The 18,681-nt window shown below is 53.6% G+C and overlaps 1 protein-coding gene and 4 pseudogenes across 1 annotated transcript; 1 reads left to right on the top strand and 4 right to left on the bottom strand.

The window, feature by feature from the left end:
• Window positions 1–547: 547 nt before the first annotated feature.
• LOC136634465 (peripheral-type benzodiazepine receptor-associated protein 1-like) lies at window positions 548–9,849 on the bottom strand. The gene is made up of 2 exons (XM_066609973.1): window positions 4,780–9,849; window positions 548–659 (listed from the first exon to the last, which is right to left on the bottom strand). Exon 1 carries the CDS (start codon window positions 9,847–9,849, stop codon window positions 4,783–4,785), a length of 5,067 nt encoding a protein of 1,688 aa, XP_066466070.1. The 3' UTR covers window positions 548–659; window positions 4,780–4,782.
• Window positions 9,850–12,052: 2,203 nt separating this feature from the next.
• LOC136635017 (5S ribosomal RNA) lies at window positions 12,053–12,175 on the bottom strand (annotated as a pseudogene).
• A 29-nt stretch (window positions 12,176–12,204) lies between these two features.
• Window positions 12,205–12,324, bottom strand: LOC136634588 (5S ribosomal RNA; annotated as a pseudogene).
• Window positions 12,325–14,433: 2,109 nt separating this feature from the next.
• On the bottom strand, window positions 14,434–14,550 carry LOC136634999 (5S ribosomal RNA; annotated as a pseudogene).
• A 2,142-nt stretch (window positions 14,551–16,692) lies between these two features.
• On the top strand, window positions 16,693–16,809 carry LOC136634597 (5S ribosomal RNA; annotated as a pseudogene).
• The last annotated feature ends 1,872 nt before the right edge of the window (window positions 16,810–18,681 follow it).

The following is an 18,681-nucleotide window of genomic DNA, read 5'->3' on the forward strand; positions in this document are numbered from 1 at the left end:
AAGAAAGGGAGGGAGGGAGGGAGGGAGGGAATGAAAAAGAGGTAGATGAAAGTGTGAGTGAGTGAGAGCCCAATCCTATCCACACTTTCTTGGGAGAAAGCCCCATTGACTCTAATGGGACTTACTTCTGAGTAGACATGCATAGGATTGGGCTCTGAGTGAGTGAGTGAGTGAGAGGGAGAGGATGAAGAAGAAGTAGATGAAAGAGAGGGGGGAGATAGGAAGGAAGGAAATAAAGAAGAGTGAGTGAGTGAGTGAGTGAGTGAGTGAGTGAGTGAGAGGATGAAGCAGAGCTAGATGAAAGTGAGAGGCGGAGATAGGAAGGAAGGAAGGAAGGAAGGAAGGAAGGAAGGAAGGACACCGTGCCATTTCTTTTTAAAAAAAGCATATTTTATTTTTGGCTTTCTCAATATAAACATAACACCATCTACCTTCGAGTCTCCAAAAAAATGGAATTTGATTGTTTACAAAGATAAGGTGATGGATTTGAGAGGTGGCAAGTTATAAACTTCACACTTGTCTTAATAAGGGAGATGTTTTAAGTAGGATCAATAGGAATTGTTATCTAAACTGTCGGTTTCTGAACCCATCGGATTCCAATGGCTTGGGTCCCGCGGCAGCTGTCTGTCCACTCTGCACATGACTCCGGGGGAAGTAACCTGGAACACACATCAAGCAAAACAAGTCACATCAAAATGTTGTCCGAGTCATTGATTTTCAACTTGCGCAGAGGTGAGGCTCACCTTAGCTCTGACCCTGCAAGATGAGAGTGCAAGAGAGGTGGGCATGGCTGCAGTTTCTGTTTTCCCACCCACCCACTGGTGTCCACTCAGTATGTACTGCTGCTGTGTGGCTCTGCACCCATTTCCCTTCCAGGGCAATGGGAAGGAGAGGAGGGGCAGAGATTGTTGCTATTGAAAAGTCATATGGTTGGCAACCTTCAGTCTCGAAAGACTATGGTAGAAGCCTACAGCACCCGGTATTCCCAGGCGGTCTCCCATCCAAGTACTAACCAGGCCTGACCCTGCTTAGCTTCCGAGATCAGACAAGATCGGCAGATAGTGTTCAGTATAGGGAGATGGTTGGCAACCTTCAGTCTCGAAAGACTATGGTAGAAGCCTACAGCACCCGCTATTCCCAGGCGGTCTCCCATCCAAGTACTAACCAGGCCTGACCCTGCTTAGCTTCCGAGATCAGACAAGATTGGCAGATAGTGTTCAGTATAGGGAGATGGTTGGCAACCTTCAGTCTCGAAAGACTATGGTAGAAGCCTACAGCACCCGGTATTCCCAGGCGGTCTTCCATCCAAGTACTAACCAGGCCTGACCCTGCTAAGCTTCTGAGATCAGACAAGATCGGGAGATAGTGTTCAGTATAGGGAGATGGTTGGCAACCTTCAGTCTCGAAAGACTATGGTAGAAGCCTACAGCACCCAGTATTCCCAGGCAGTCTCCCATCCAAGTACTAATCAGGCCTGACCCCGCTTAGCTTCCGAGATCAGACGAGATTGGGCATGTGCAGGGTAACAGTTGTCATATATTTATTTGCTTATTTATGGAATTAAGTGATTTCTATCCCGACTTTCCTTCTGAGTAAACAGAGAGAGCACACAAGACGGCAAGCGCCATAGAGGGACAAAGGCAGACTGCCAAATTAGGAATGAAACAGAAAGTGCAATGATCATAAAAATCATAAGGAACACTGCAAACTAAACAAAGTTCATTAAAATAAATGGCAGCCACAAAAACCACAAAGCAATGAATTAAGAAGGGAAGGCCAGGCAGAAAAGGAAAAATAAATGTATGTGTGTGTCAGTCCAATCCAACCCCAATCCTTGTGCGGGGATTTTTGGCTGCTGGAGGTCTCCTTGGGTAAGGGGACGTATGTCCCCTTGTCCCGGGATCAGTTTCAGCAGCTGCAATGCAACGATGTGGACCTGCGCCAACAATATCATGGGTGCAAGCCTGCGTTGATCCATGCAGGCAGATCAGGCACAGGAAGGGGCCTGAACCACCCACCCCCTGCCCTGTCTCCTCCCGGTTCTGCCCGCTGCCCCATTCAACCTCTTCCTGCCCTATTCCACCCCCTGCACTGGGCTTACTGGGCTCTGTTGGTCTGCCAGCACATGCAGGAAGCCCTCAATGGCCCTTATAATGCTTTTTAAAGGCATAAAAAAAATCACTTCCGGTTTTGCCAAAAAACCAGATGTGAATTTTTTGTGGTAACAGCCATTCTGAGGCCTGCAGAGGCCATGGACAGATGTGTGTGACCTCGGCAAGGCTCAGAAGAGCCTCCAGAGATGAGGAGAGCACAGCTCCCCTCACCTCTGGGGAGTGTGGGGGGCCCTCCTGCATCCACAGATATGTGGATATGTTGAATCCGCGAACACGGGATCTGTGGATACGGAGGCCCCCCTGTATATTTTGCTGGAAGTAAATTCTGCTGCAGTCATAAGAACATCAGAGAAGCCCTGTTGGATCAGCCCCAAGGCCCATTTAGGCCACCACTCTCTTTCCCACTGTGGCCCACCACACGCCCCTGGGACGTCCGCAAGCTGGAAACAAAGGTAGGAATATGATTCACATCACAGCGTTACATTTTGGCTTGGGATGCAAAGCTGCAGCTCTAAGGGCGCAATCCTAACCAACCTTCCAGTGCTGGCATAGCTGTGCCAGTGGGGAATGTGCTGTACCCTGCACTTGGGGGGGCAGTCACAGAGGCCTCCTTAAAATAAGGCCGTGTTTGTTCCCTTACCTTGGAGTTGCATCACCCTTATCTCAATGCTGGGAAGTTGGTTAGGATTGCGTCCTAAGGATCCAATCCTCTTCACAATGACATGGGAGGAAGCCCCCCTTGAAGTCAACGGGACCTACTGCCAAGTTAACATGGCCAGGACTGTGCTGCACGCTTGGTGCCCTGGAAGTTAAATTCTCTTGATCTTGTCCGCTCGTGCCATCAAATGCACTCTCCTCCTTCCAACTGCGCACCAAAGACTCCTGTGCAAGACAGTCTCACGCCTGGCCTGACAGTTTGGAAGTGCCCTCTCCAAACCCAGCTCTTTGCTAGGTCATAATTTGCTCCTCTACTGATGTCAACAAGCAGCCACTGTCGACTCTCTTTCTAGTGCCACTGTTTTCAAAAGGTAGCCCTTGTTGTTTTCATACAGAGGGAACAGCTTTCAGGGAGTTGAAAAGGTACGATGCTTTTAAAAGACCTATGACAGAGCCATAATGGTCTATGCGCTTAAGCACAGTAATCATGTCTTCGGTTCTACAAGGCAGGTCATTTTTCATTCCCACGTCCAACCAACTTTCTCTTGGTTCCCAGAGACATTACATCAGTGGGGTCTTCAACATGCCAAGAGCTGGGACTCACCTCAACGCTCAAACCACAACTGGAGGCCACCTTCAAGAGCCCAGTGGGTGAGAGGTGTGGACCACAGAGTGGCCACTATTCTGTTTTTCCACCCAGTGGCAATCAACATACTCCAGTACGGTGTCGTTCTGCCCTCTCCTTTCCCACCAAGCCAACCAGATGAGGGCCAGAGAATGCCGTAGCAAAGGGTGTACGCTCCGTTGTGAATGGCTGAAGGGGGCTAAATGAGGAGGACAGGCAGAGCAAAGAGTGGAGTAACAGAAGAGAGCGGGTGGGACAGCAGTGGGACTGGCTGAAGTTTGGGGAGCATGGCCAAAACCACCCCTCCAAAGTCAACATCTTTGGGAGGATGCACCTCAGCTGGGACTCTCAAGCCTTAGCTACTGTTCCAACTCTGTGGACCTGCTGAACCTCATGGTACAAACTGTAAGAGAAAAGATTCAGGTTCAGGAAGAAATTCTTGACAGCAAGGGTGCTTCAGCAGCGGAACAGATTGCAGAGGGAGGTGGAGGAGTCTCCTGCACTGGAGATCAAGCAGAGACACAACAGGCATCTGCTGGAGATGCTCTTGGACCATTTCCTGCTGCAGGAACTCTCACATAACACCAGAACCAGGGGACATCCACTAAAATTGAGTGTTGGGCGGGTTAGGACAGACAAAAGAAAATATTTCTTTACTCAGCGTGTGGTCGGTCTGTGGAACTCCTTGCTACAGGATGCGGTGCTGGCATCTAGCCTAGACGCCTTTAAAAGGGGATTGGACAAGTTTCTGGAGGAAAAACCCATTACGGGGTACAAGCCATGATGCGTATGTGCAACCTCCTGATTTTAGAAATGGGCTATGTCAGAATGCCAATGCAAGGGAGGGCACCAGGATGAGGTCTCTTGTTATCAGGTGTGCTCCCTGGGGCATTTGGTGGGCCGCTGTGAGATACAGGAAGCTGGACTAGATGGGCCTATGGCCTGATCCAGTGGGGCTGTTCTTGTGTTCTTAACTACAATTCCCAGGAAGCCTTGCAGGTCTCTTGTTATCTGGTGTGCTCCCTGGGGCATTTGGTGGGCCGCTGTGAGATACAGGAAGCTGGACTAGATGGGCCTGTGGCCTGATCCAGTGAGGCTGTTCTTGTGTTCTTAACTACAATTCCCAGAATGCCTTGCAGGTCTCTTGTTATCTGGTGTGCTCCCTGGGGCATTTGGTGGGCCGCTGTGAGATACAGGAAGCTGGACTAGATGGGCCTATGGCCTGATCCAGCGGGGTTGTTCTTATGTTCTTATGAGTGGACTAGACTACCTTTAGGGTCCCTTCCTACTCTCTGATCCTATAATCCAGCTGAGGGCCCTGACCCACCTGTTGAAAGCCTCTGCCTTAAACGCTAACTCCTGAGTTGGGCGAGCCAGACCTACCTGTCACCACTCATCCTGAACGTAACCCGTCTTCAGCAGCTGTTCTTTCACTTCGGGGCTCTCAATGTGCATCTCGGACACCATGTTGCAGGGAATATACCCTTTCCTTCCGTCGCATTCGCCTCGGTAAAAACCATCCTCGTCCTTGTCCCCGGTCACCTTCAGAATCTGGCCCTGTCGGAAGGGCAGCTCCTCTTCCGCCCCGTCAGAATTTGGTGACATTGTGACGGGGTTGTAGTCAAAAAGGGCCACAAATAATCGCTCGTGGCCACCGCTGGCAGTGCTTCTGGAGTCCAAGATCTTCGGAAGGCTCAGCGGGCAAGGCCCTGAGGACGCCACCGCTTCCTCGACTCTCAAAATAGCAGCCATTGTGTTGTCTTGGGCCATTTCAACAGGAGGTGCAGGCTTCTCCTGTGGCCAAAAGCCTTTCTGTTCAGAAAGGCTCGTTCTGAACCGACACTGGTCATTGTCCTCTATACCGGAAAGATCAAAATTGTAGTCACCGGCCTGGCAACTTTCGTTTCTCGATCGCTGGTCTTCCCGTGTCTCTGCCGCACAGGCGGCCAGGTTCGAGAGTTCCCTGGACAACTGCCGGTTCTGCTCCAGGTCTTTACTCTTGGAGAAGGGATCTGGTTTCTCCTGAACACCCCCTCTTTGGATGGCCGCGTCTCCGTAACTGCCCTTCCTCGGGCCGAACTCCACGGATGGGAAAAGAGGTTCCAAAATCAAAGGGTTTGCGCCGTTCTCAATATAGCTTTGAGAGGGTGGAATTTTTGCGTCCGCCAACTGGGTCGCTGCCTGCCCCTTGTTCTTGATGTTGTGTGGTTGGCTTTTAGTTTTCTTCATCACCCAATGCTCTGTAGGCCTTTCTCGCTCACTGTCCCCAGCAAAGGATTTGAACATAGTTGGTATGGCTGCGGTGGGTTCTTCCTGACTCAGTTCAAGAACAGGAGACCCTGACACTTGCCCGCCAGCAGACATTTGCAGAACGGAATCGCCCTCCTCTTGGTTTCTTGCGTGGCGAGATGCTGCCAATGCAGAAGACGACGTGAGACACTGAGAAACAGTCTCTGGTGCCAGCACGACAGAGCTGGTGCAGTTAGATGAGAAGTGAATGGTGAAACTGGGAGTGGGGTTCTCCACGCACAGGTGGGGGAACCCAGGTGACATTGCCGTGTTTGTTGCAAGGATGTGCCCGCTTTCAGAGCCTCTGGTGGTCAGCTCAGAGGCCTGGCTGGAGGCATCGGACAAGCCGGAAGCTTTCGATAGGGAGGACGGGATCAAGGCCGGCACAGAATCCTCCGACTCGCCAAAAGGCGACAATGTTCTCACAGAAACCTTCCGAAATCCTTGGAACCCGTGAAGCTGGGATATGTCCAAAGAGATGCTCCCAGCAGTGGGGGATGCAATTTCTGCAACCTTCTCTCCGCTGATATAAATGGCGTAGCCCATGACTTTCACCCCATTGGACGATCCGGCCGCATCGATTGTTACCGGCAGCCAATTTACAACCAGAAAGTCCGCAGAGGGCGCGAGCTGCGCTTGGACATCCAGGGGAGCATCTGGCAATCGTGCTGACGGCGTGGTGAATGTCAGCGCTGCCGATTTCTGCTCCAGGTTCCCTTGGGGAACCACCCACGCTTCCTTAGGAACAATAGTTTCTACTCTTACATCGTACCTGGTGCTGGGGGTGAGGTTCTGGAATGTGTACCAGTAGACCCCCGGCTTGGACACATCCGATTCCATCTCGTTCCGGTACACCCTGTGTGCATAGTTACTGTTGCTTGGCAGCCACGTGATTTTGGCGGACGTGGCCGTGAGGTTCCGGAGCTTCAGGAGGGTTGGCGCAATGGGGAAGCCGTTGCCGACCAGGAAAGTGCACTGCATCTTGTCGGAATTTCCGCCGTCTGTCACACTCTGTACGGAGATCCGGTATGTCTGCAGCGTCAAATCCAGGTTCCCGATCACTGTTTTCATTGGGCTGCCGCACGTCACCTTCTGGCACAAATCGGTGTTGACGTAGACGTTGTAGCCCCGCACCTTCCCCCAGCCGTTGGGCACCTGCGGGGGATCCCAACCTATGATGATCGACCTAGGAAACTGCTTGATCAAAGTCAAATTCTGGGGATACGGCACTGCCACCAAATCGTCATAGATTCCGTCTTCGATTAGGCTAGACAGTAAGCTGGCAGACCTATCCTCATCGGGGCTGTCGCTATTTTCTCCGCTACTTTGGCCAGTGAAATTCACTTCGTGGCATGAATGCCGAGGCATGGCACTCGGCTCTGGAGCCGCAAAATTGATAAGGGAATTGCCAGAGACTTCTTCCACCAAATTTGAAGGGACCAGGCCCCTCCGACCGTCCATCAGCTCCCCTTTGTAGAAACCATCCTCGTCCATTTCCCCATAGATATAAACGTATTCGCCAGCTGTGAGCGGAAGCTCTACCCCTGAATTCTCATCTGGGCAGGCTGGTGGATAGTAACTGTACCTGGCTAGGAAGACTCGGAGCGACAGCGGGCCTGGGTTTTCAAGCTGCGTGACGAGAGGCGCTTTCTCCGTCTCCAGCTCTTCCCTTTCGTCGGCTGTGTCTTCTCCAGGGTGCAGGCAAAACCTAACACTGTCCTGCACAGATTCGGATCCAGACGAGTTGGACTGAGTGTCCGAGCCTTTCACATGCGTGAGTGCGTCCACGGAAACGGTGGATGCTGAGTCTTCATCGTTGACGCCTGCCTTGCAAGGGAGAGCTTTGCAAACCTCCTGGTCCCAGATTTCCGGATAGATCATTGTGGCGGGACTATAAGTCGCCTGTGTCGATTCCGAGGGGCCGGAATTCTTGGTCTGTAACCGCTCTAGTTCCTGCGAGAGAAGAGTGAAGTGTTCGCTCTGACTGTGGTACTGGTTCTCCAGCTCTCTCACCTGAGCTTCGAGCAGCTGCACGGCTTCCTCGTGCCCCTTCCTTATTTCCGCCTGAACCTCCTGCAGGTGCCGAATCTCTTCCTCTTTCTTCTGCAGGACAGATAAGGTTTTCTTGTGCTCCGATTCTCCCCGTTGCCACCTCTCGGCTCTCTGCCTCATGCCCCTCATCACTCCCTCCAACTGCTCCACTTTGACCTCCAGGGTTTGCGCCAGGGCGGTGGCCGCATTGCGATCGTCCACCGCCTGCATCAGCTTCGCCTTCATCTCGGCAGTCTCGTCCCTCATTCGTTCAGCCCACTCGGTTTTCCGCTGCAGCCGAGAGTTCTCCTCGGCCATGTGGGTGTTTTGGCTCAGGGCCTCGTCCAGCTGCCGCTCCAGGTCCTCGCACTGCGCCTGCTTCTCCTCCACTTGGTGCTGCAGCTGGTCACACAACTTGAGGTTCTCCGCCAGCTGCTTTTTCAGAACCAGGAGGGCACCTTTGCTCTCGGCCTTCAAGGGGCTCTTTCCACCATCCGTCCCGCTTCCCAACAGTTCCGATTCAATGCCGTTCGCTGCCGCGCTCAACATTTCTGATTTCCCCTTTGCCAGAAGCGAGTCTTCCAAACAGACCTCAGCGGTGGTGGAGATTTCCCGGACGATCACGGATGAAGCCATGCCGTTTGGACCCACTTTGAGGACCTGAAGACACTGGTTCTTCAGCATGACCTGCCTCTGAAGCCGCAGCACCTCTCTCTGAGACTCCCGCAGCAGACATTCAAAGTCACCAACACCGAGCACACAGGTGTTCTCTTTGCCCACGTCCAGCTTGGCCGGCAGCTCCCACGACTCCTTCTGCAGGCCCTCCAGCTGTTGATCCTTGGCCACCAGGACCCCGGCGGTGGCGTCGGAGCTCAGGCTGACGGCTTGGCCGTCCTCTGCCAGCTCCCCTTTGGTGCGACCGAGGGCAAAGGGCACCGGGGTGCCGCTGATGCGGCGCCCGGACTCCTGCAGGTTCTTGGCCCTCTCCTCCAGGCGCTTGGCGAGGCCGGCCAGCTCGGCGTTCTTCCTCTTCAGCCGGCTGACTTTGTCCTGCATCTCGGGGAAGTTGGCGCTGCGCAGCAGGGCGTTCTCGTCCTTGAGCCGGGTGCAGCGGCGCTCCAGGTCGGCCAGGGCGTCGAGCAGGTCGGCGTTCTGCTTGACCAGCTGGTCGTAGCCGCCGTTGGCGAGCCAGTCGGGTGGGGGCGGCGGCTGTGCAGCCGTCGGGGCCGCCCCTTCGCCGGCGGACGCCCAGACGCCGGGTTGGCCTTGGGGCTGGGGGTCTTCGTCCAGGAGGGCTTCCGGCTTGTCGGGGGGCTTCCCATCCTCCAGGGGGAGGGGGCCGTGCAGGGAGCGGGACTTGGCGAGGGCGGTGGCGCAGGGGGGCCCCAGGAGGCTCTCCAGGGAGCGCGGCCGGGGCCTGGCGGGCCTGGCGGGGGGCTGCGCCGGGGGCCCGGCCGGGCGGGGCTGCCGGGGGGGCGGGGGCTCGCCCTCGAAGCGCTGCAGGATGTACTTGAGGAAGAGGCTGCGCTCCAGCTCCAGCTGGGCCTTGAAGTGCCGGATGCGCACGGCCTGCTCGGAGTCGGTCTCCCAGCGCAGCTTGCCCAGCACCTCCTGCAGGCGCGCGCGCCCCTCTGCGCAGGCGCCGCCCTGGCAGCGCGGGCAGTGCCCCCTGCCCACCAGCTCCTCGGCCAGCTGGCGCTGCAGCTCCCGCGCCTGCCGCAGGGTGGCGTCGCGCTCGCGCAGCACCAGCTCCAGCGCCTCGCGCAGCTCCGCCTCCTTCCAGCGCAGCAGCTGCCGGATCTCCGCCTCGCGCTGCCGCAGCGCCGCCTCGCGCAGCTGGTGCGCCTCCCGCGCGCGCTGCTGCTCCCAGCGCGAGCGCAGCTGGTCGGCCAGGCGCTGCCGCTCGCGCTCCGCCGCCTCGCGCTGCTCGCGCGCCTCCAGCGCCGCCCGCCGCCGCGCCTCCTGCGCCCGCAGCCGCTCCGCCTCCAGCTCCCCGCGCAGCGCCTCCAGCTCGCGCCGCCGCTCCTCCTGGCACGGCGGGCAGGGCGCGCAGCAGCCGCCCGCCGAGGACGCCCCCGCCGGGGCCCCCTTGCGCGGGGGCGCGCGCCCCCCTCCGGGGCTGTCCCTGGTCATGCCGCCAACGCCCGCAACCGCCGCGCTCTGCGGCCAGCGCCGCGCCGCCCCCGGCCCTTTGTCGCGCGGCCGGGAGTTCCACGGGCGCCGCGCAACCGCCTTCCGTCGGGGCTGCGGAAGGAAGCCTCCGCGGGACCTCCCCCCCCCCGTTGCCCAAGGGGCAGGCAGCAGCAGAAGGGGGTCCGCACGCTGAGGCTGCAGCCCCTCCGCTCTGGGAGGAAGCCCCCCACTGGACACTCCTCCCCCCTTGCCCAAGTGGCAGGAGGTTCCACAGGCAGCGGCAGAAGCAGGGGGTCTGGACCTCCTCCTCCCCCTTGCCCAAGTGGCAGGGGGTTCCTCAGGCAGGAGCAGAGGAAGGGGGTCTGGACCTCCTCCTCCCCATTGCCCAAGTGGCAAGGGGTTCCACAGGCAGGAGCAGAAGAAGGGGGTCTGGACCTCCTCCTCCCCATTGCCCAATTGGCAAGGGGCTGCACAGGCAGCAGCAGAAGAAGAAGCAGATCTTCTTGTAGCCATGGTCTTTTGTGTCTGAGCCACAACTCAGGGAATCACACTGATTGCCCCATTACATTAAAATTACGGCCCTCAATTAACTGTTGATAATGCAATTATTGTGCCAAGTAGGAGCTGTCCTTTCTGATTTGCCCCCCATGTCTGTCTCCCCCCCAGTCCTTGCTCCCCCACCCAGTTCCCCTTTTCCGAGCCTAAATGAAATATAATTGTATTCTTTATTTCACCCCCCCCCCCCGTGTATTGATGTAGGCCGGGATCCAAGAGTTCCTTTCAGCCACCAATGTCCAGCTTCATTTTATTTTATTTTTCACATTTTTTAAAATATATGGTCCTTCCTCCAAGGAGCTCACGGTGGTGTGAATGGTTCCTCCTCTCCTTACAAAACTTTAAAAAGGTGATCTGGAAAGAAACAAAATTTTAATTATTTATTTACAAGCATTATTTTATTTATTTGCAAAAATCCTCCATCCATATCTCGTAATGAGGCAGTCCTAATGAGGCTTGAGGGGCTAAGTCATGTGACCCACTCTCCATGCCTGGGGGAGTGGGGAAATAACTCTTCCTCTGTTTCTACTGTCCCCCACCATCACCCAGTGGGGAGGGTTAGTGGGAGGCAGCGCGTTATAATGGGACTATAGCTTGTCCACTGCTAGGTTAGTGTTTCTGCCTGGGCACCATCAAAGGTGTTGGTGGACTCAAGCTGTGAGTGGGTGAGAGTCCTTGTTTGCCACAGCTGTAATAGACCAGCAGGAGGATCCTTGCCTGCTCCCCAATTCCCAGGCACCATGGGAGAGTGGCTGGCATGCCACACTGTTGGATTACCCTTGCAGGGCTTTTGACTGCGGCTCATTCTGGACTCAGTGCCTGGCCTAAGTCTGGAGCTGCTTCTTGGACTCCAAATGTCATTTTGGGAGGGGGGGGGTCAGAGCCTGAGCTCAGCACGAAGGGGGTGTCATAAAAAGACCCCCAGCTGAGCAGCGTCCCCTTCAGAGGCTCTTTAAAGACTCTAGCCTTTCTGGAAGGGAACCAAGGACGGCCCTGCCTCTTTTGGAGCTCACGCCATCACCTCCCGAAAGAACCACCAGCGTCCTGAGATCAGCCGGCTCTTGGATCCTGTGGTGATCTTGAACGGTTTCGTCCGTCTTAGAATTTGGACTGGTGGACCTGCTTTGATTGACTTGACAGAGAAGCAGCCCAGAAGTGCAGTCAATACATAGACTATTTCTTCGGGGCACCCGAAAAGCAATATTTGCAGGTCCTTTGATCTCCAGCCATGGAATTTTCATTGCCTTTTATTTGTGCTGGCTTGTAGATTGGATTTTTTAAAAAAAACACGGGTCTGTTTTTATTCCGTGTCTTTTAATTAATTTTTATAATCAGCTTTCTTATGTATTCATTCAGTAAGCCACCTTGAGGAAAACGTATGTTTCATAGGTGGATAGAATGTGAAGGGTTGGAAGATGCCCTGGAGGACATCCAGTCCAAACCACTGTTTGGTGCAGGCAACTGCTACAACATCCAGGGTGGCTACCTATCTAGCATCTGCTTGAAAGCTTCCAACAAGGGAGTACTACACAAGGCAGACTTGGAACAGATGAACCTGTTCAGCTCAGCATCTAGCACTCAGGGTACTGTATATGGTTCCTTCCCTCCTCTTGGTTGGCAACCTTCAGTCTCGAAAGACTATGGTGTAAGCCTACAGCACCCGGTATTCCCAGGTGGTCTCCCATCCAAGTACTAACCAGGCCTGACCCTGCTTAGCTTCCAAGATCAGACAAGATCGGGAGATAGCATTCAGTATAGGGAGATGGTTGGCAACCTTCAGTCTCGAAAGACTATGGTAGAAGCCTACAGCACCCAGTATTCCCAGGCGGTCTCCCATCCAAGTACTAACCAGGCCTGACCCTGATTAGCTTCCAAGATCAGATGAGATTGGGCATGTGCAGGGTAACAGTTGCTCTTGTCCTCACAACAACCCTGTGAGGCTCAGGGATAGTGACTGGCCCCAGGTCACCCAGGAAGCGTCATGGCTGAGCAGGGATTTGAACCTGGATCTTCCGAGTCCAAGTCCAACTCTTGAACTTTACACCATCCTCTTCCAGCTTATCAACATCTTCAATTTGGTGCCCAAACCTGGATGCAGTACTCCAAGTGAGTTATGACTTGGGCATCAGAGAGTGGAGTTGTTGCTTCTCGTAATCTGAACTTGATGCCTCTGTTAATGCAGCCTTGTGTTTAAAGCTGGGTATCGGGGCTGGGCCACATAAAATGGAAGGGGGACACACACACAAGACAACCCTTGCAGTCCTGTCACAAGCGAAGCTTGAACTCACGACCTCCTGGAAAGCAGTGATTCTGCCCCATGTCTCAGCCCTGCACCGAATTGTGCTGGTTAAGAATCTGCAGCCTCTCCGGATGTGTTGCTTACATGTGTTATTCACAGCTCCCTGAAGTCAGCCCTCTGTGGAAGATTAAGGACCGCTGCTTCGTTGTCTGGTGTCTGTGAGGCTTGTCGTACGCCAGCCTCTTTTTTTTCAATCCCTGCTAAGAAGCTTAGCTGTAAGTGTTCTGGGCCAGCTCCCCTTAGTGATGGTTGCTTCGTTTGGTACCGCTTGTGAGTCTTTGCAATGATTCGGCCAGAGCATCACTGACCTTGGGAGAGCAGGAGCGCGAGCATTGAGACCCACCTCAATCTCTGACCTGCAATCTGGGACCCACCTTCATTCATTCCAGGCCAGAGGAGATTGGGGGGGGGGGCACAGCAATAGGGTCTGCTCAATCTTGGAAGGCAAGTGGAGAGAGGAGGGGTGGCAAGGCAGAGGGTGGAGAGGAATGCCATAGCAGGGGAAAGCAGGCAGATGGGGGGGGGGCTTGCCGAAAGCCTCCAGTAGCATTGATCTCATTTAAGTCCTCCACCCATGGCACATGTTCTAACTAGGAAAGCCAGGATGATGTCATGGTTCTAGAGTTAGAGCTAGAAGATCCACGTTCAAATCTCTGCTCAGTTATGAAGCTTTCCAGGGTGGCATTGTGCCAATCATGATCTCTCAGCCCTACCTACCTCACAGGGGCGGTGTGAGAACCAAAAAGGAGGGGAGGAACTATGTACGCCTCCTTGAGCTCTTTGGAGGAAGGGCAGCATAACCGAGCTTCAAAACAGACTGGCAGGATTGCCCTGATGCCTCTGTGGTCATTTTGAGGCCTGCTTCAGGGTCCATTAAAGACCTCTGGTCTAGAGGAAGGAAGTTATCCTCTATTTGGTTTTCAGATATACATCAGATCAGGCCATAGGATGTTTGCCTCCTGGGTACCTCCAACAGATGCTGGTGAGATGACAATCTTGCCCCTTAAGAAGATACAACGTGCAACAGAAAAGAAGGTTTCAGCAAAAGCGGGCCAAGGTTCATGGCAGAAGAAGCAATGCAAGCTGGCTGAGCAACTTTGCCTGGCTTGGGGCCGCTGTAGATACACAGATGATGATGGTCTCAGCCATGGAATCTGCTCTCGCTCTCCAAGTTTCTCTTGCGACTTGGCTGTATCCAACTGTCGACTCCAAGGGTTCTGTGAAACCAAGCGGAGGTGTGCCAAGCCTTTGGAGAAGAAGGGACATCAGCATGTGTGTATCCCTGGCTGAGTCTTCCATGTCTCTTTCCAGCCCTTCTTGTGAGTTCTTCCTTGTTCAAGGGAAGTATCAGTTGAAAACAGACTTTGCCATGCTTTGAGTCTTGGAATGCGTGAGTTAGAACATAAGAAGAAAAACCCTGCTGGAACAGACCAAAGGCCCATCTAGTCCAGCTTCCTGTATCTCACTGTGGCCCACCAGATGCCTCTGGGACAACAAGACAACAAAATACTTGCATCTTGTTGCATGTGGCCTTCAGAAACTGGTTGGCAACCTTCAGTCTCGAAAGACTATGGTATAAACCTACAGCACCCAGTATTCCCAGGCGGTCTCCCATCTAAGTACTAACCAGGCCTGACCCTGCTTAGCTTCAGAGATCAGACGAGATCGGGAGATAGTGTTCAGAATAGGGAGATGGTTGGCAACCTTCAGTGTCGAAAGACTATGGTATAAACCTACAGCACCCAGTATTTCCAGGCGGTCTCCCATCTAAGTACTAACCAGGCCTGACCCTGCTTAGCTTCCGAGATCAGACGAGATCGGGCATGTGCAGGGTAACAGTTGAAACCAGGAGGTTACATATATCCATCATGGCTCATAACCTCTGATGGACTCTTCCTCCATCAATCTGTGCACTTCCCTTTTGAAGGCATCTAGGCCAGACTCCGTCACCACGTCCTGTGGCAAGGAGTTCCACAGATTAATTGCATGCTGGGTAAAGGAATAGTTTCTTTTGTCAGAGCTGAGTTCTGAAGCCTGTTTTGGGTGCTATTTTAGTTTTGTAACCCAGATGAGGCACTGTTGGGGTATACAAGGGTGCAGAGTAGAACCTCTTCTGCTTCAATGGCCCTTGTTTAACCAGAGTACCCCAGTTTTGGGAGCCTGGTCTGGACAGGTCAGTGTCCCTCTTTCATTCCTATGTTGCTGTTGGAGAAGAGACGGAGGAAAGTCCGTGCGCTTCTTAAAAATTCTGCCAGTGTGACCTTCAACTGGTCAGCTGGCATCCAAAAGTACCTTCTTACCCCTGTTGAGGTTCAGATGCCAAGTAATGACTTCCAGGAGGTCACGGTGGTGCTTCTACTTTGAGGCTCAGGCCTGCACAGTTGTCATGTCTGGAGGGTCCTAGAGGCTGTAAGTCCCACTGGAGACTGTGGTATTGGAAGGGTTGCTTTGCAAGCCCCCCACTCTTCAGCGACCCTCCCAGTCTTCCAGCCATCTGATTCCCTGCCATGATACCCTCTCTGCCCTCCCTATCCTAGCTCCCTTTCTTCCCCTCCACCCGATCACTCATTCATCCATCTTTCTCACCCACTGGGCTCTCAACGGCCTCTCCTGTGCTACACATCAGGGGTTGAGCCCCCAAAGAGAGCGAAAGTCATCATTGTTTCTTAAAATACGTCTTCCCCCCACTTCTGCCCCCCCAATTGAGCCCCCCCCCCAGGGTGACAAATGCAGCAAACTACTATGAGAACATGCCCGATAAAATCACTATGCATTTGAAAAACTAGAGGCAGCAGATCTTTTTTTTGAAAAATGAGCTTAGCCAGAAGGAGACGGCGCATTCAGTCATCGGATGTGGCAAAGGCAGGCCAAAATAACACCATCTTGACTTGGCATCCAAACATCAACAGGGACGTTGCCAGTTGAACCTGGTTGCCAACAATTTCTTCCCCCTGGCGTTGCTTTGGTGCCTCTACGAGACGGGCGCCGGGCAGAAGCCCAGCTTGTGAATCGTCTTGATAGCGGCATGTTCGTGCATCCCTCTTCTGTCTCGGGAAATGAGAGGGTGCGTTCGGAAGGCCTGCCCCCTTGCCCTTTAGAATTTGTTTATTGCAACAAATGTGCACACCTTAAATATATCATAATGCATAGTGAGTTTTGTATTATTCAGAGCCCACTCCGAGCTGCAGCCTGCAACACAGAAGCCCCCCCCCCATCCCCGCTCAAGAGGCTGTGCACCCACAGGCCAGACAAACAGTAAAGGGGCTGACCAGATGAGGGGTTCTAGTGCCCTGGCTCCTTTTTCTAGCCAGCCAATCAGCTTGCACTGCTGCTGGGTCATCCATCCAGGCCAAGGAGGAAGGATGTCATTCCTGGAGGGACTCTGATGCAGAGCTCTTGCATCAGTGAATGCACAGGTGGGACAGAAGGTTCATAAAGCCAGGAAGCCCCACATGTCCCTTGATCTAACTCGGTCTTTATCCAGAGCTTGTGTCCTGGTTTGGCCCCCCCTCCTCCTGAGTAGACCTGGAGAATATGAGACCCAAGTGCGCATTTCTCTGTTGGGTTTGAGCCTCTACCATGATGCAATGTTATCTTCACCCTTGTGCCCCCAGGAGCGGTGCAGTGGGCCTTGGGAAGGTCCAGAAGGGAGATGCTGGATCCCTGGGAATTTCAGGCATCTTGGGTGGGAGCTCCAGTTGTCCCTCTGGAGCTGTAGACTCTGCCCAATTATGGTGGATGTCAAGGTCATCTAGATGGGGCCAGTTCCACCTCTCCATCAGAGGAAACCTCTTCCGATCCCAAGTCTGGGTGGGGTTTGACCGAATGAAGAAACTGAGTGAGGCATAGTAGAGTGGGCGGGAGGGCCATGGCAGGAGGGAGCAGGTAAATGGATGGGAGACCAAAGGGGACCACTGGAGATGGGAGGCTTGGCCAAAACAAGCCCTCCAAAGCTGCAGCATCTCGTGGGATTCAGTGAGAACTCTTGAGGCAGCAACTGTTACCCTGCAGATGCCTGATCTTGTCTGATCTCAGAAGCTAAGCAGGGTCAGGCCTGGTTAGTACTTGGATGGGAGACCGCCTGGGAATACCGGGTGCTGTAGGCTTCTACCATAGTCTTTCGAGACTGAAGGTTGCCAACCATTTCTCCGTCTTGGCTTCACATCATATGATGCAGGCTTGAGTTGCAAAACAAAATGGCAGATGCAGCATTGCCACGCTTGGAGCACAACCCGCTTCAGGGTCCCAGCCCACCTGTTGAAGACCTCTGTAACCAAAGGAGGTTGCATTGTTGAGCTAGTGTCATCCTTGACTTCAATCCTGGTGCCAGCGTCACTGGGGGTCCTGGGGAAAAAACCCTTCACTCTATTCCCATGGCACTCCCTCGATAGCCCAGTGGGCGCAGCCGTTATTGTGGGTGCTGTTCACTGGGCCCTCTGGTGGGAATGGCTCAGAGCCCCACCTGGCTGATCTCACCCCAGCCCAGCCTCCAATCCGCACCTTCATATCAGCAATTGTCTATGCTTATATAGGGAAATGAAAACACACAAACATAATTAACAGAACCACAATGTATGGGCTGTTGCCGGCAGAGCATCTATATATAACACAGGGTCTGTTATACAGCCATAGGGAAGTGGGGGGGGGGGGGTGTAACCAAGCCTGGTTGCCAGTATGGTTCTTCCTCTGACAGAGCTCTTCCGCCTTCACAAGGTGGGTGAAGGGCAGACATCAAGCTGGTGGAACTCCCTGTCACCTGTCACTCTTCTCCAGACTTCCTCTTTTGCTCCATCTTCATCCTTTAAAAAAAAAAAAAAATCCAAAGAACGGGAAGAGACAGGTCCCAGAAAGAGACAGGCATAAGAACATAAGAACAGCCCCACTGGATCAGGCCATAGGCCCATCTAGTCCAGCTTCCTGTATCTCACAGCGGCCCACCAAATGCCCCAGGGAGCACACCAGACAACAAGAGACCTCATCCTGGTGCCCTCCCTTGCAATGGGAAGAGAAGCCCCCCCCTTCAATCTAGCATCTATGGTAAATGCCTCGCAGCCCAATCCTATGCATGTCTACTCAGAAGTAAGTCCCATTTGAGTCCATGGGGCTTACTCCCAGGAAAGTATGGCTAGGATTGGGCTGTGAGTTGGCTTCATGAATGGGTTAGCCCTGGGTTCAGAGCACATGATCAGATAACATGTAGAGCGTCCCAGTCTCTTGTCTCAGGCAAACCCAGACTCAGGGGCAGAATGGGGGCTGGGGAGGGCAGGGAGGGGGGTGTAATGGGGCTGGAGGAGGGCGGTGATGGGTAAATCAGGATTGGGAGGGGGTGGGATTGGCAGCAGTGGTGCATGTCATATTTTATCCCCCTTGCCAAGCCCAATCCACTGACACAGGGCAATATGGACTTGTAGCTCATGACTTGTAGCTCACCTATTCCCCTAGGCCAGTGTTTCTCAAACTGTGGGCCCGGACCCACTAGGTGGGTCGCAAGCCAATTGCAGGTGGGTCCCCATTTATTTCAATATTTTATTTGTAATCTGTTAGACTTGATGCTCCCATGGTCTGTGACTGCATTTGGGGACTTGTGACAGATCTGTACTTTGAACAGGCTACTCTGGATATGTTCTTAACAATGACAGTCAATGGGACTTACTCCTGGGTAAGCGTGGGTAGGATTGCAGCCTAGGAGTGTTAAAAATTTTCCTGCTTGATGATGTCACTTCCGGTCATGACATCACTTCTGGTGTGTCATGACAGATTCTCATTGTAAAAAGTGGGTCCCAGTACTTAACTTGTGAGAAACTAGGCAAATTTCTCAGTTTGCCTTCTGCGGACCCCATTTCTGAGCCTTTTCTCCGCTAAAGCCCATTTGTGAAAGCGTCAAGGGCAGCACCCAAGTGCACTTGCTGGTGACATTACTGCTTCTACTGTCAGAGACTGTCTGACGCCCCCAAGCTTCCCTTTGGCAATAGTCCTGC

The sequence above is a fragment of the Tiliqua scincoides genome, chromosome 14 (assembly GCF_035046505.1).
Source record: "Tiliqua scincoides isolate rTilSci1 chromosome 14, rTilSci1.hap2, whole genome shotgun sequence".
In the NCBI taxonomy this organism is placed as follows: Eukaryota; Metazoa; Chordata; class Lepidosauria; order Squamata; family Scincidae; genus Tiliqua; species Tiliqua scincoides.

Coding starts and splice junctions, on each gene's coding strand:
- LOC136634465 (XM_066609973.1), bottom strand. CDS start 9,849: ATGACCAGGGACAGCCCCGGAGGGGGGCGCGCGCCCCCGCGCAAGGGG.